This window comes from Sminthopsis crassicaudata, chromosome 1, assembly GCF_048593235.1.
Source record: "Sminthopsis crassicaudata isolate SCR6 chromosome 1, ASM4859323v1, whole genome shotgun sequence".
In the NCBI taxonomy this organism is placed as follows: Eukaryota; Metazoa; Chordata; class Mammalia; order Dasyuromorphia; family Dasyuridae; genus Sminthopsis; species Sminthopsis crassicaudata.
The window spans coordinates 151,242,418-151,257,795 of NC_133617.1; the positions used below are offsets into that span (position 1 = coordinate 151,242,418).

Sequence of the window (15,378 nt, forward strand, 5' to 3'; positions counted from 1 at the left end):
CGGTGTATTTAATCTAATGAATCTAGAAAAAAACCTTATTTTCTTCATTATGGAAAGTGATAATTTACTTTTAATAAAAGTTCATTTTCTTCTTTTTCATTACCTCTCCAGCCTTCCACTCCACAATGAGCCAAGCTTGTAGATTCTAGCTGTCTTCACCATTGAAATTATCACCACTTTATTTCAAGTCCTTATTACTTATTACATCAACTATTATAATAAATTTCCTAATTGATCTCTTCAGCTCCACTCTCTGTTTTCTCTTTTCTATCTTTCACATTTTGTTGTTCTTCAGTTATTTCAATTCTGTCTTACTCTTTGTAACCCCTATTTGGTGTTTTCTTGGCAAAGATATTGGAGAAGTTTGCCATTTCCTTCTCCAACTGATTTTACACATGAGGAAACTGAGGCAAACACGGTTAAGTGACTTAACACAGAAGCTATTATAATTTTCTATTGACTATAATACAAATGCAAACTTCCTTAGCAGACCTTTAATTTCCAGACTCAATTTAGCTTCCTTCAGACACTATAATCTTGCCAAACTGGACTACTAGCTGTTCTTTTATCTCCTTCAATCAATTCTTCCTCTGTTTTACCCTAGGTATATCCCCATGCCTGGAACATGTTCCTTCCATAATCCTTAGTTTTGAAATTCTTTTCCTTCAAGGTCTCAGGCATCATGAAAGCTTGTTTGAGCTGAGCCCAAATTAAAAGTGATCCTCACTTCTCTCATGGCCCCTTTTCTCATGGAACTTGGGATTGTTCCTTCATCGTTGTCATAATGAACTTTATATCTTGCTAATTTGGGTCCACATGAATCCTTTATGCATATAATACTGTGTAAACCTCATTTTTCATCCTTGTATTTTATGACTCTATCTTTTGATTTCATTTGAATAAAATAGATTCTAGACAACTATTTTGTAGAATTGAGTCCAACTCTCCATTTGCTTTAATATAATATTTGCTCTATAATCCCCCTTCATGGTATAATGGAAAATACTCTTGGGTGTAATTCAATTTATTCTCCCTTCTTTAACTTTACCTGCTTCTGTGAAATTCCTATATTAAAGGAGGTCTATTTCTGGTGTATTATTCAGGGATAGATAGTAAATTGCTTGTTTTGTACTATTAACTATTGCCAAAGAAAAAACAATTTTAAATGACTTAGTTATTTTAAAACTATTAACTAGATTGGCTCTCATCCAAATTTTAATGGATTGGGAAAATATCTTTGCCACACTTAGTGGAGGGTCTTGAATAGATGTAAAATATAGAGAGTGTTGCAGGAGATGAAGGATTTCCAATCAAGAATACTTTCTGCATCATCTGGAAGTTACCTAGTTGTAAATCCTACAGATTTGGGAAGTGAGGCAACATGGCATATTGAATAAAGTATTATTCTTGGCTCCATGGTGTTTTGGCTTCAAGTCCTGCTTTTTGACTATGGGGAAATCTTTGTTATCTATAAGGACAGAATGGAAAGAGAGTCACAAAGGTCTGAGTTCAAACTCAGCCTTAGATGTATACTAATTATATGACCATGGACAAATCAATCAAATCTCTTTCTCAATACTGTGCTTGGTACATAGTAGCCACAATATAAATTCTTGCTGCTATTATTGTTATTGTTGTTATTATTATTACTTTTTTGTTGCCTTAGAAAATTGTTTATCTCATTGTTATAAATGAGCTATTGAGCTACATTAGTGTAATATCTCTATGGGCAGTTCCTATGCCTAATGAATTCACTGGTCCTAAGACTATTTTTTATATTCCTCCACTCCAAAAATTTTTTTTGAAAATTAGTAAAATGCTTTTAAAAGCTTGATTCATCAATTTATTTTGAACCCAGTTCACTGACCTGTTTTGAAGAAAAGTACTGGTAGAAGATTTTATCAGTTTCTTCATACCATTTTAAAGAGAGCTTCATCTTAGATCTGGAACATCCAAACCTAAATTTCTAAACCTTGAATATATCTGGGATGATAAGAATGTTGGCAGTGACCATCATTCTTTATTAACCTTTTAACAGATCATTGGGATCCTCCTGAGAAAGGAGAAAGTTGTTGTATAAATTACACTTAATAACATGACTTGATATATTTCTTATTTTAAAAAACCAATATTACTTTTGCAAATCATTTAAATCAATTTTCTGCAAAAATTGGCAAGTCTGCCTGAGCCTGAATTCTCAAGAAATTTCATTATTTTTTTTTACTATAAGTTTTTAGTGTAACGGACAAGCTGCTGGTATATCAATTATTTCATAATCTGTAGGCTGTCTTTCCATGTTAATACATCTTCACACATACTTTCCTACAACTATGCTGGCTCCTTTTGCAGTTTGTTCCCCAAACATAGTATTCTATTCCTTACCTATGCCTTCACACATACTGTTTCCTCATCCCTGTAATATTCTTCCTTTTCCAAGTCTTAGAACCCTATTTTCCTTCAAGACTTAGCTCAAGTGCTCACTTGAGCACTTGAGAAGTCTTTCCTGAATTCCCTTTTCTTAATACCATTCTCCCCCTTCACATTATATTTCTTTTACATATGTCCTGTATTTACTTATCTGTGACTATAATGCCTCCCCTTGAGAAACCCAAGTTTCTTGAGGTCAAGGACTATTTCAATTTTATATATTTGTACTCCTGTGTCTAGCCTGATGCTTAGTGCATAGTAGTAGGTACTTAATAAACACTTGTTGGTTAAACAAAAAAGGTGTCATGGTAGAATGGAAAGCACACTAATTCACATCCTGCCTTAGATGTTGATTACATCTGTGACATTAGGCAAATCAGCCTTCTTGGACCTCAGATTTCTCATCTGTAAAATGAGGTAGCAGGATTAGATGAGCTTTGAAGCTCTATTTTCCTGCTTTAAATTTATGATCCTATTGATTGATGGTATTCTTCAACATATCTGTTACTTGAGCCCATATTGAAAGTTATATAGGGTATCCCAAAAGTTTTATCACAGCTGCTGTTGTTTAGTTGATTACTGTTTCCAAGTTTTTCTGACCCCATTTGGGATTTCCTTGGCAAAAATATTTGACTGTTTTTGCCATTTCCTTCTCCAGCTCATTTTACAAATGAGGAAACTGGGGCAAACAGGATTAAATGACTTGTCTAGGGTCACTCCACTAGTAAGTGTTTGAAGCCAGATTTTAACTCCCCTCCTCTTGACTCCAGGATAGTCTACTTTATCTGCTGTAACTTTTGTTATTGGCTGTATAATTTTGAATGGATTATATATTCATATTCTTTATAGATAATTGGTTTGAACCTCAATTTCTTAATAATAGCAACCAGGCTTTTAAAAAAATCTAGTCTTGGGGGGGAAATTATTCTTTTTTTTTATCTCCTTACCATAAAACGTGAAAGATGCATCTGATAATTTAAGCATAATTAAGAACATTTTTTCCCCTATAACCTCCCCAGAAGTCTTATTTCTTAGTTATTGTGTGTCTTTTGTTGTTATCTTTTATGCCGGTAGCCCTTCAGTAAGCATAGTCTGACATGCTTTGTGGCCTTTACCTTGTGTGATAAAATAGATGGAAAGGATTCTTGAAACCATCTGGTGAAGATGAGCAACCCTAGAGGACTGTGCTTTGGGAGAAAGTGACTGAATGCTAAGATATGTGCAAGTCTAGGGATCCGAGCAGGGGATTTTTTTTTTTTTAAGAGCATGAACATTAATACATCTTTTTGAGGTTTGATGGGACATGTACTGCCTACTGTTCCATATGGTGCTTATGATAGCGTGGCATATTAGCATGCTGCAGGTTCATAATGTATTCAGGGGGAGAAGCCATCACTTGCATACCAATTGAGGCGTTCTCTCTTTGAGATCTGCTTGTGAATTTCAATGTTGTTTATGTCTTCTTCTAACTGTGACTGAACAGTGCATTTCCGCTTTGAGAAATGAGAGAGAGAGAGAGAGAGAGAGAGAGAGAGAGAGAGAGAGAGAGAGAGAGAGGAGGAGAAGAAGAAGAAGAAGAAGAGAAGAGAAGAGAAGAGAAAAGAGACAGAGAGAGACAGAGAGACAGAGAGAGACAGAGAGACAGAGACAGGGTGGGAGGAGAGAGATGAGGGAGGATGGACGGGGGAGAGAGACAAAGACAGAGAGATAGGAAGGGAAGGAGGGACAGAGAGAGACAGACAGAGAGACAAACAGAAAGAGAAGGGGAGAGAGAGACAGAGGGGAGAGATTAGGGAGAGAGAAAGAGGGAGAAGGGTCTGAAGAAGAAGAGAGGGAGGGGGGAAAAGAAAGAGACACACACAGAGACAGACAGGAAGGGAGGGGGAAGAGAAACAGACAGAGAGGAGGGGAGGGAGAAAGAAGAGGAGAGAGAAAGAGGAATTTAAAAGTAGTTTTGTATGTTCCAGTTAAGAAATGAATTTTATTTTATTGTCCCTGCCTCCTGAAGCATTGTTTATCACAGTCTATCATTTTATATGTGGCTCAGTGGATAAAGTGCTTGACTTGGAGACAGGAAGAATTGAATTCAAATCTGCCCTTAGATTCTCACTAGCTGTGTGACACCAGAAAACTCACTTAATATTAGTTTTTGCCTCAGTTTCCTGATCTAAAAAATGGGGATGATCATAATAGCATCTACTTCCCAGAATTATTGTGAGGATCAAATGAGGTGATAATTATAAAGCACTTCGCAAAGTTTCAAGTGCTTTATAAATGCAATTATATTCTTGTTGTCTTCATTTTCATCCTCCCTAGATCATAAGTCCCTTGGGGACTATAGGTGTCACAGTAGATAGAATGCCAATTTTGGAGTTAAGAAAACATAAGTTCAAATCCTATTTCAGATTTTTTTGTATAATAGCTTTTTTATTTTCAAAAGTTTATGCAAAGAGTTTTCAACATTTACCCTTGCAAAACTTTGTGTTCCAAATTTTTCTCCCCCCCCCCCAGACAGCAAGTAATTCAATATTTGTTGGACATGTACAATTACAATTTTCATGGTGCACAAGAAAAATCAGATGAAAAAGGGAAAAAAGTGAGAAAGAAAACAAACAAAAAAACCCAAACAATCAAGCAACAACAAAAAAAGGTGAATACAGATGGCTTTTTCCATCACAAGTTTATTGACATTGGCCTGAATCATCTCAATGCTGAAAAATTGCTTCAGATTTTTAACGGCAATGTGAACCTGACAAAATCACTTAACCTCTTTTATCCTCACTTTCCTCATCTATAAAAACAAGGATAATCATATCTTTTTCATGGAATTTTGTAAGAGTCAAATGATAAACTCTAGTTGTTATTATTAAGGGCAACATCTATGTCTCAGTGATATTTGTCATTTTTGCGTCAATTATGGGCAGCAAAAAAAATCAGTTGTGTGTTTTAAGAAATGACTTTTGAATATATATAGTATCCTTTATGGTTGACTATGTGAGGTACAAAAGGGAAATTATTATTCTGGGGAATGGATGAATAAAAAAGTGAATGAAAGCTCATTTTACCAATGATAACACTAAAAAGGTAAAAAATAACTTGGTCTGAAATCTCTAGCTATTAGTTGCTATCATAGAGATGATCATAATCTTGATTTCACTCTTACCTGTGAGTGCTCTCCTTCACCGGGGACTTTGTCATTCCTACTTTTGTCATTTGCCTGCTTTTCTTTTTTCATTTTTTTCTCTGTACCTTATTTGTGCTAACCTCTTTTCCTCCCTGTGACTTCCAGTCCCGTCATTTTTGTCCTGATGTTATCTCTTTTTTCTCTTTTTTCTTTTTTTGGATATCTTTATTCAGTAGTTAAATTGTTCACCTGTAAATTGTCTCCAACTCTCAAATCCCTTGACCTTTTGTCTTGTCGCTGCTTATTCTTTGCCAAGTCTTAAATCTGGATTATCCCCATTATCTGTCTTGTCTTGCCTAACCCCCATGAGACTTGAATGCTGGGGAGGAAATCATTCAACCTTGCCAACTGGGTCTACTCAAAATTTATGAGATCTCATTTCAGTGGACCCTCATTGTTGCCTATAATGCTTCCTTTTATTCTTTCCTAATTGACTCTTCACAGGGAGAATCTTCCAACTTTCTTTTTCTTCTCCATATTCCTAGACCACCCATTCCTTAATTTTTATTTTTAAATCTATCATTTGTGAACTTCCTCTTCTCTATGGACTTTGATCATTTCCTCTCTCTCCTTTTTCCTAGTCTGTGACCAAGACTAAGTTGATCACCTTGCCAAAACCAATTTCCACTTTTGCCCTTCGGTCCCTTTGTCCCTTTGATCATTGTTTCTTCTCTGTCACTCTAATCTTCAATCTCTCCTAAATGTCTTTTTGTTCTTGTTATCTCCAGACATGCTAAAGTCTCTCCCATACTTTGAAAATAACAAAAAAAAGACGTTTTATTTGATCCTGTTATCCCTTGAAGATCTTAAAAGTTCTCTTTTACAAGCAAGGTACTTCTTTCCATTTCTTCCTCTTCCTTTCTATGTCTTTACAATCTGGCATCCCTTCACCCTTAACTGAAAATCCATACTTCAAAATGACTAACAACGGACTCTTAATTTTTAAAATAATAACCTCTTCTCAGACTTCATCCTTCTTGACTTTTTCAGCATTTGATAACTATGCCATTATCACCTCCATGATATTATGCTCTCCCTGTGTTAACTTTGCCACCTTAGTTCTCCTCTTATTTGTCTTTTTTCAGTCTCCTTTACTGGATCATCAGTAGATATCCTTCCTTCCAAAAGTAAGTATCTCTCAAGATTTATTTCTGGGATTGTTTCATTAATGCCCATGAATTTACTTATGAGCAAGTGAATTATTATGCAAATAATTGCTGGGTATATATATATATATATATATGTATATATATACCTTATATTGTCAGTTACCTATTGGACATCCTTTCTTGGATGTTCTATAGGCATAACAAAATAAATGTGTCCAAAATAGTAACTTTCTCCTTCAGCCCTAAATCCAGCCCTTTTTCTGAACATCTCCATTTCTTTTGAGTATTAATAGCTTTTCACTGAGCCAAGGACATAATCTCATGGATATCCTCATTGCTCTTTATCTCACATATGACATATGGTCAACATTTCTGCTACTACCAGTACCTCTCATATTTTTGCACTTTTTAAGTCTCATGTCTATTACTTTAGATGTTGATACTATACTAGCTTCTTAATTGGCTCTCAGCTCCTGGTCTCTGCCTCTCTGAGGCAAGCTGAATACTTTTTCATAAGAACATGACCATTTCTTTCTTCCTAATCAAGAATCTTCTGGTAGTCTTTTATTGCCTCTGGCATAAAATTGTCATTTTAAGGCTTTTCCATTTTCAACCTACCCTTTTTTTCTTTTTCTTTTTCTTTTTTTTCTTTTTTTCAGATTTCTCCCATATACATATCCTACCTATCAACATTTCAGCCAAGCTAACATAATTGTCATTCCTTTGAACATGGCATTCTATCTCCTGAATACTTACTTTGCATAGTTTCTCCCACATGCTTAGAATGCATTCCCTCACCTCTACTTTTGGAAACTGGCTTCCTTCAGTGCTCCCCTAGCACTTCACATAGTATTTCAAACTTGTTCAGTGTTTTTTTTTTTTCTGGACTGGATCTCTGATATCCTTGATGTAAGGAACTACCATTGAGGAAAGCTCACATCAGTGTTACATCAGCACTTTTCTCTGCAACATGTAGTCTCACTTCCCTGAGGCGCTGAGAATTAAGTGACTCAACTGGGGCAGGTGTCAGAAGGAGGACCTTAATTAGTATCCCCCCCCCCACCTGCAGTCTGCATAGCTTTTTGAATCCTATGCCAGGCTGCTGCTTTGAATGGAGTAAGTACTTGTAATCATTTTTTGAATAGTTTGTATTCTGATTCCATTTTTTTCTCCTATACTGCATTGTAAAAGAATAATAACTAAATGAATGAAAACATATTTATTTAGTGCTCATTATATACCAAGTGCAATATTAAGAACTGGGAATTAAAATAGAATGAGTAAGACAGTTGCTATTTTTGAGGAGGTCATATTGTAATTTAGAGAGACAACAGCTAAAGAAGGACTCAAGATTAAAGGGCTTATAACAAGGCCCAGGGCTCCTTGAGGGACATATGTAGACCATAAGACAATACCTAAGGGTGTACATAAGGTAAGGCCAAGTAAGCCAGAGTTGTGTGGTGGCAAGGGATTGGACTGGGAGATATTTCATTTTCCTGGAAAGATTATAGTTAGCAGAGAGGTGCAGGGAGGCAACTAGGTTCTATAGATAGGGCCTATGGCTTCAAATATTTACTAGCTATGTGATTCTGGGCAAGTCATTTAATACCTGTCTTCTTCAACTGCTAATATGAAATAATAACAACAATAATAATTCCTCCCAGGGTAGTGTGAGTATGAGATATTTGTAAAATGCTTAGAACAGTTTCTGGCACATAGTAGGAGCTTGAAACATGCTTGTTTCCTTCCTTCTCTTGTACTTCCCAATTTATCTAAATAGGGACTTAAACAGGCCTTAAAAAGGGATTTTGTGTTTCTTTTTCCATGTGTGGGAATTGGGGAGCAGAAAGGGAAATATGTCCAGCCAAAAGAGGGAGAAGGAAATTAAGTATTGGTAAGAAGGTTGGGAGATGTGTTCTTGGTATCACTTGCTCTGCTGGGCTCTTCCCCTCTCCCTGAACCCCATCATTGAGATGTTAGAAGGTTGGGTCAGCGGAGAAAATCACTCCCAAGGTATATATTGTTAAAATGCTATTTGAAGGGGGTAGCTAGGTGATGCAGTAGATAGAGCACCAGCCCTGAATTCAGGAGAAACCGAGTTAAAATCTGGTCTCAGACACTTAACACTTCCTAGCTGTGTAACCCTGAGCAAGGCACTTAAACCCAGCCTCAGGGGGGGGGGAAAAAAGGAAGAAAAAATGCTAATTGAAATCCATTTTTTTTGTAGGTTCACTAATTTTTTTAAATGAAAACAGCCAAAATAAAGCTGTTAAATGCCAGATATTTGGTGTCTTTTTTATAACGCAAAAAGCCCCAAAATGGATAGTATTCATGTTTAATGAAATACCTTATACATTGCCCAGATCTTTGCCAGATACATACAGCTGATAATTTTACAACTTTTCTTAAAGGTCACATTTTCTTTAGTTTGTTAAAGACTTATACTTCATTGATGTCTTCACCAGACCACCAAGATGTTCCCCAGTAATTTAAAACCTTTCTTTGAGAGTAGCTATTACCAGTCATCCTGATGTTGGATGTCTCTTTTAGCCATTTTATTCTGGTCTTCAACTAGAAGGCATATAGTCCTACCTGAGTTTTTAATTTTTTTTAGAACCATTAATAGATTCTTGTCTGGCCCTCATGGTGCTTTCTAGAATCTAGTTCCCTTTCACACTATGCTTAGGTAACAGGGTTCTTAACTTTAAGAAAATTTACTGGGAAGTTTTTTGGCACAATGACTCTAAAACCATTAACTGGAGGTGTTTGTGTAAGCATTGATTTTGGACAGTTAATTGATGGCTATAGTAATTTTAAAAACTTCAGAAGATTAGTTATATTTTCAAAATTACAAAAGTCTTTGGTTTTAATTCAAGGAATTTTGCACTTAATTTCTGAGTTATAAAAAGATGACATTGGAAGACACGTGGACAACAAATTATGGCAGAAACATTTAGGAAAAGGAAGGTATTTTTGTGTTTCCTAAGAAGACAATTCTTTAACTATTTTCATTTAGTCTCTTAAGGAAGCCCCTGATTAGTTTGTCAAATCTCCTCAAGAATATCAGTGTTGCTAAGGCATCATAATACCTAACTAGAGATTCAGATGACTGTAGTCTGGGACATTATTTTACTGAATGCATATTTATGCTTAGTTATTCAGTTACATTCTCTGGCTGGGTTCACCCCCCCCCCCACTTCTTTTAGTTTGAAGTGTTTTGTTCCTCCCCCATTTAAATCAGTAGATTGGTTTTTACTTTTTTTTCTCCCTAAAACATTCAGAAAAAAAGCAAATAGAACTGAATAGGAATGTGGAGGAGGTAGTGTGGGTAATTCAAGCAAGTTTAGTCAGCACTTGGGAGATTCTTGAAATGTTTCTTGATGTCCTACAGAACTGTTAACATCTGCACATCTTATGAGAGGAGTCACATTTATTACAGCTGTATTCCAGCTAAAATGTAAGGAAGGAGAAGAGGGAAGGTTGGGGAGGGTGTTAAGGGTAGGGAGGAGGAAATCACTGTTAAGAATGAAGCAGCTGGCTTCCAGTTACAAAGATTTATCATTTTCTTTAGTTACAGACCCAGGGTAAGCTCCAGTTGGGTTCTTTACTGCAGTATCTTTTTGAAGTGACAGGTTTGCAAGGCTTCAGAATAATTCAGAGGCAATAGTTACCTCCCTGTAAAATAGTCTTGGTGAATTAAAAAGAAGAAAAACCAGAGGCATCTCATGAGATAATGCCGCTCATTAGTAGGATTTGGGTCAAGTATGGCACCTGCATCATGCATCAAAAGCTGATGCTGTGTACCATAATGTCAGATGCATTTTTGACCCTGGAGTTTGTGGAGAAGCAAATGACAACTGTTTCTTGTTGAAGGAAACTTCTACTGGACATTGGAATCCAATCCTTGCCACAATTAATTCTCCTTCTTGGTTTGCTTGTTTTTAATTACACAATATTAAAAATAAAATGATACATTCTGAAACTTTATCTTCCCTTTAGGACTTTAGATAATATGATTTTTAACTGTGTGAACCATTCTTCCATTCATGCAGATTACAACCGATCCATGGTTTAGGAGATTACTGTCAAAATGATAATTGAAAAATTTTTGTCAAACTATTACTTACTGCTTGCCAGACTTTTTATCACGAGCTTCTCAGGACTTAGCTAGATTTTTGGACATCAGTGTAATAATATTGCATCTGAGCTCAATGAGGGCAAATTTTTTTTCACTTTTGTCTTTATCAGTAGCTAGCACCTAGGAGAGCACCTTGTTATTCTTCAGTCATGCTTGACTCTTTAATGCCCCCTTTTAGAAGTTTTCTTGGCAAAGATGAGGGTGGTTGGCTATTTCCACCCCTGCTCATTGTACAGATGAATAATAAGTGACTTGCTCAGGATCACACAGCTAGTGTCTGAGGTTGGGACTTGAACTCATGAAGATACCAGATCCAGCACTCTATCCATAGTGCCCCTTAGCTGCTTAGGAGGGCTAGCTCATAGTAGACATTTTAATTAAGTAGTTGATTGACATATAAGAGAAGCCTTTTTAGCTTGATGTGGGACCTGTCAGATCTTGTATTGTCCTCGCCCCTTAAAAACACCATCAGAATAGAACATCTCTGTTCTTGGTCCTCATTTCCTGTACTAGAGAAAAAAATACTAGCTATTTCTTAGGTTTCATCTATTTTGTTAGAATGGATGGTAATTGAGAGCTTTCTGCTGTTCACTTTCTATCTCACTGGATATTCTTTTTTAATGAGTGGCTTTTTCTAAACCTAGACAGGATTTTAATGAAGGATGATTAAAGAGTAGAATTTATTATATTACAATTGTGCTCTGAGAGATTGTTTCTCTAGAACATATACAAAGATCCACTAAGTAAGTATATAGTGATTTGTGAACTGAGTTCTATCAATTTAAAATAGAGAATTTTGATGTAAAACTTGTGTTTTTTTCCTCTCCTATTACTAAATGCTATTACTGAGGCTTTAGCATTTTTAGATTTGGAATAGGGTTTTATTTTATTGTTGTCATTCAGTTTTTCAGCCATGTTTAACTTCTTCAGATAAATTTATTTGATTCCAGGTCCTGTACTTTATCCACTGTACCACCAAAGTACTCATAAATTACCACAAATATTTACAGGCCATTTTATCTAGTCAACATCCTCACATTTTGTAGGTGAATAAACGAGAGATGTGAAGAGGCTTCATAAAAGTAATTAAGTAGCAAAGACATAATTCATTACAAATGCAGCAGTCATAATATGAAGGTTATAAGTATTATTCCTGTACGTGTGTGTGTGTGTGTATATATATATATAAAATAAGTGTTATTCCTGTATATATATGTATATATGTGTATATATGTATACACATATATACACATATATACATATATATACAGGAATAACACTTATAACCTTCATATTAAGAAACATATTTCAGGCATTTAACATGATTGTTTCTGCTTTTGGAAGACTTTGATGGAAACAAATCACAAAACATTTCATGACAGCATATTGTGAGACAGTGAAAAGCATTGGATTTGTAAATAGAAAACCTTTATTGGAATGATGACTCTATATAACTTTAGGTGAGGTGTTCAAGCACCTAATATCAGTTTTTGTTTTTCATTTTTAAAGATAAAGTAATCATGCAACATAGAACACTGGGAATAATTTTGAATTTTGGAGTCTAAGGGATTTGGATTTGAATACTCTACCAGTTTAAACATGGGCAAATTAACAAATCTCAATTTCCCCCATTATATATGAGAATAATGGTAACCTATAATCCCTTTCTCAATGAGCAGTGAATGGCTAAGCGATGGTGAATGTATGTAAAGCATTTTGCAAAAGTGCTTTCCTCTTGAAAAAAAAGAAATATAAATAAAATATTATTATTATGCATTGATATTCTGTCTCTAAACTATACCCAGAAAAAATCTGGCAAAGCTGTGAAGAAAATCCCATTGTAATAAAAAAGCTCTGTATAAAACCACATCAGGCTGCTAGGTGAGACAATGTATAGTAAATTTACCCTTTTATGTACCTGGCCCAGAGTCAAAAAGATCCGAGTTCAAATGTGGTAACACACACTTACTAATTGTATGACTCTGCCTAAGTCACTTAATTATGTTATCTAAAATGAATTGGAGGAGGAAATGGCCAACACCCCAAGAAAATCCCATGGGGTCACAAACAGACATAGTTGAAAAGACTGAACAATAACATGTTAATTAAATTATTAATTTGGTCTCCTTTTGTTGGACAGAATGGCTGGTGGGACCTTTGAGAGGGGATACTCTTTCCATTGTTTCACTGAGTGGATGAAGTCTGTAATTTTTAGTTACTTTTTTGAACATAAAATAGTATACTTAGCAAGTATAAAAACATCAACTCATACTTTTGGAATGTTCTTTACATTATACAGCAAAGAGTTCTTTATATTATAGGTTTGGAGTTTGTACTTTTAATTATGAGTCATCCCTAATATGTTCTGAACTCAATATATATATATATGGCAAATGTGAAAAATATCAATGCTTTTTTTTTTTTTTTGGAGCATTATGTCTAACAGATCTTTATGGACTTTGAATTTATATTCTGAATATGAGGCACAATTAAATATTCTGTGCTCAGTAAATCAAAATGTACCTGTGAAGTATGGATGAAAAATTACAATTTTTTGTCCCTTTGGAATTGTTTTATCTAACAGGCTTTTACATTGATTATATTACATTAGAATTTGGATTCTTGTTATGAATGACTCCTAGATACTTGAACTCCATACTTCTTTTCCATTTTGAATTTGACTTGGGAAGGGAGGGGGAGAGAGAGAGAGGGAGAGAGAGAGAGAGAAACAATAGGTGAGAAAAAGAAGAACCTTTACCTTTATATTAGCAGTGAGTAGTTCTTAGATTTAGCGGATTGAATTTTTTTGTTTGAGGTCAGAGAATTTACTCTTTTATGTCATCAGGTCTTAGCATATGGCTCAGCTGTGGCAGCGCAGACCAAAAAATATTATGCTTTCTCTATCAGACATCAATCAGAATGCCATTTTTCCTCTATCCTGATATGCCAGTCACTGGTGGGTGTGTGGGTAGCTGTGTGGAGATAGAGTAGTTTTACTCCTCAAAAGGGCAAAAGCACTTTTCAAATATTTCTGTTAAATATCATATGCATATTGCAAATATTTCCATACTAAGGGATCATAGATTTAGAGCAGGGACAAACTTTGAGGCCATTAAATCCAATATTTTCATTTTTACAGATGAGGAAGCTGAGATTTTCTGAGAGGTTAAGTGATGTACCCAGTAGTACCACATAGCTAGTGGGTGTCAGAGATGAAATTTGAACTCTTCCTTACTTTTATTTGTTTACTTGATTACTATGCTGCATTGAAGGAATATTGGACATGAAATACTAAGACTTGGATCTAAATCTTAGAACTTCCCCTTGTTAGCTATGTGACTACATACAAATCACTTGGTGATATTTCAGCCTGGTTCCATGGAGCACTTAGATTGTGTAGTGGAAAGAGCACTGGGCAATACCTTTGGCCCAAGGTTGTTATGAGAATCAAGTGAGATAATCCTAGTAGTAGAAAGTGATCAGGTTGTGAAGAATTTTAAATATCAAATAAATGAGTTTTATTTGGTTCTAGAAGTAATAGGGAGCGATGGCACTCACTGAGGAGGATGACTTAGGAAGATCTCCTTGACTTTAGCAGAGAGTAGATTACAGTGGGGTGAAGTTTAAGTAGAGCACAATGACTTAGTGCAATAGTACAGGCATGAAATACTGAGGGATTGAACCAGGATATAGAGAAGAGGATTGATATGGGTCAGGTGAGTGCTCAGTGAATAAGAGTACTGGTCCTGGAGTCAAAAGAGCTGAATTTCACTTTGACCCCAGATACAGTTATTCCTTCTTTATTGTGGGGTGTTAGAAATTCTGTACTCCCTACAATCTGTGTAAAAACTTTTGGCCCTACTTTGGTATTCAGAGAAGTTGGAATTTTTCTTTTTTTTTTCTGGAGTGTTTATAGTATCCCATTGTAAAATTGTGGAAATATGTATAGAAGAATTGTACATTTAACATATATTGGATTACTTGCCATCTAGGGGAGGGAGTAGGGGGAAGAAAGGGAGAAAAAAATTTGAAACACAAGGTTTGACAAAGGTGAATGTTGAAAACTATCTATGCATGTGTTTTGAAAATAAAGGCTTTATATTAAAAAAAAAAGTATTTGGTCATATGCTCCATGTCATCTGTAGCTTTCACAGAATCTTCCCCAAATCCCCATTTCATTTATGCCATCCCTGTGATATATTGAAACCATGATGGGGAAAATTACTGTGTGGGAGGGCTAACTGTACTTTCTAGGTAAGCCATTTGCCTCAGTTTCCTCATCTGTAAAATAGCACATATCTCCCAGAGTTAACTATGGAGATCAGATGAAATAATCTCTATATAACATTTAGGATAGTTCTTGGCACACAGAAGATGTTAATATAAGTGTTAGCTATCATTATTATGTATACAGAGATAAGAATGAAGGTAGAAATGGCAATCTTTATGATATTGTTAAATAATTAAAAATTTATCAGTAACAACAGAAAGCATTGTTATTTTTATTCTTGTAGTTATGC

The 15,378-nt window shown here is 35.3% G+C and overlaps 1 protein-coding gene across 13 annotated transcripts in view; it reads left to right on the forward strand.

Moving 5' to 3' along the window:
• RUNX1T1 (RUNX1 partner transcriptional co-repressor 1) overlaps positions 1-15,378 on the forward strand; it is a 167,194-nt gene that overhangs the window by 63,477 nt on the left and 88,339 nt on the right. For 5 of the 13 annotated variants that reach the window (XM_074269633.1, XM_074269611.1, XM_074269626.1 and 2 more), the window contains exon 3: positions 6,697-6,738. The exons of the other annotated variants lie outside the window; for them this stretch is intronic. In XM_074269633.1, the coding sequence (XP_074125734.1) occupies positions 6,697-6,738 (42 nt within the window). The remainder of the gene's footprint in view (positions 1-6,696; positions 6,739-15,378) is intronic. 13 annotated transcript variants of the gene reach the window in all.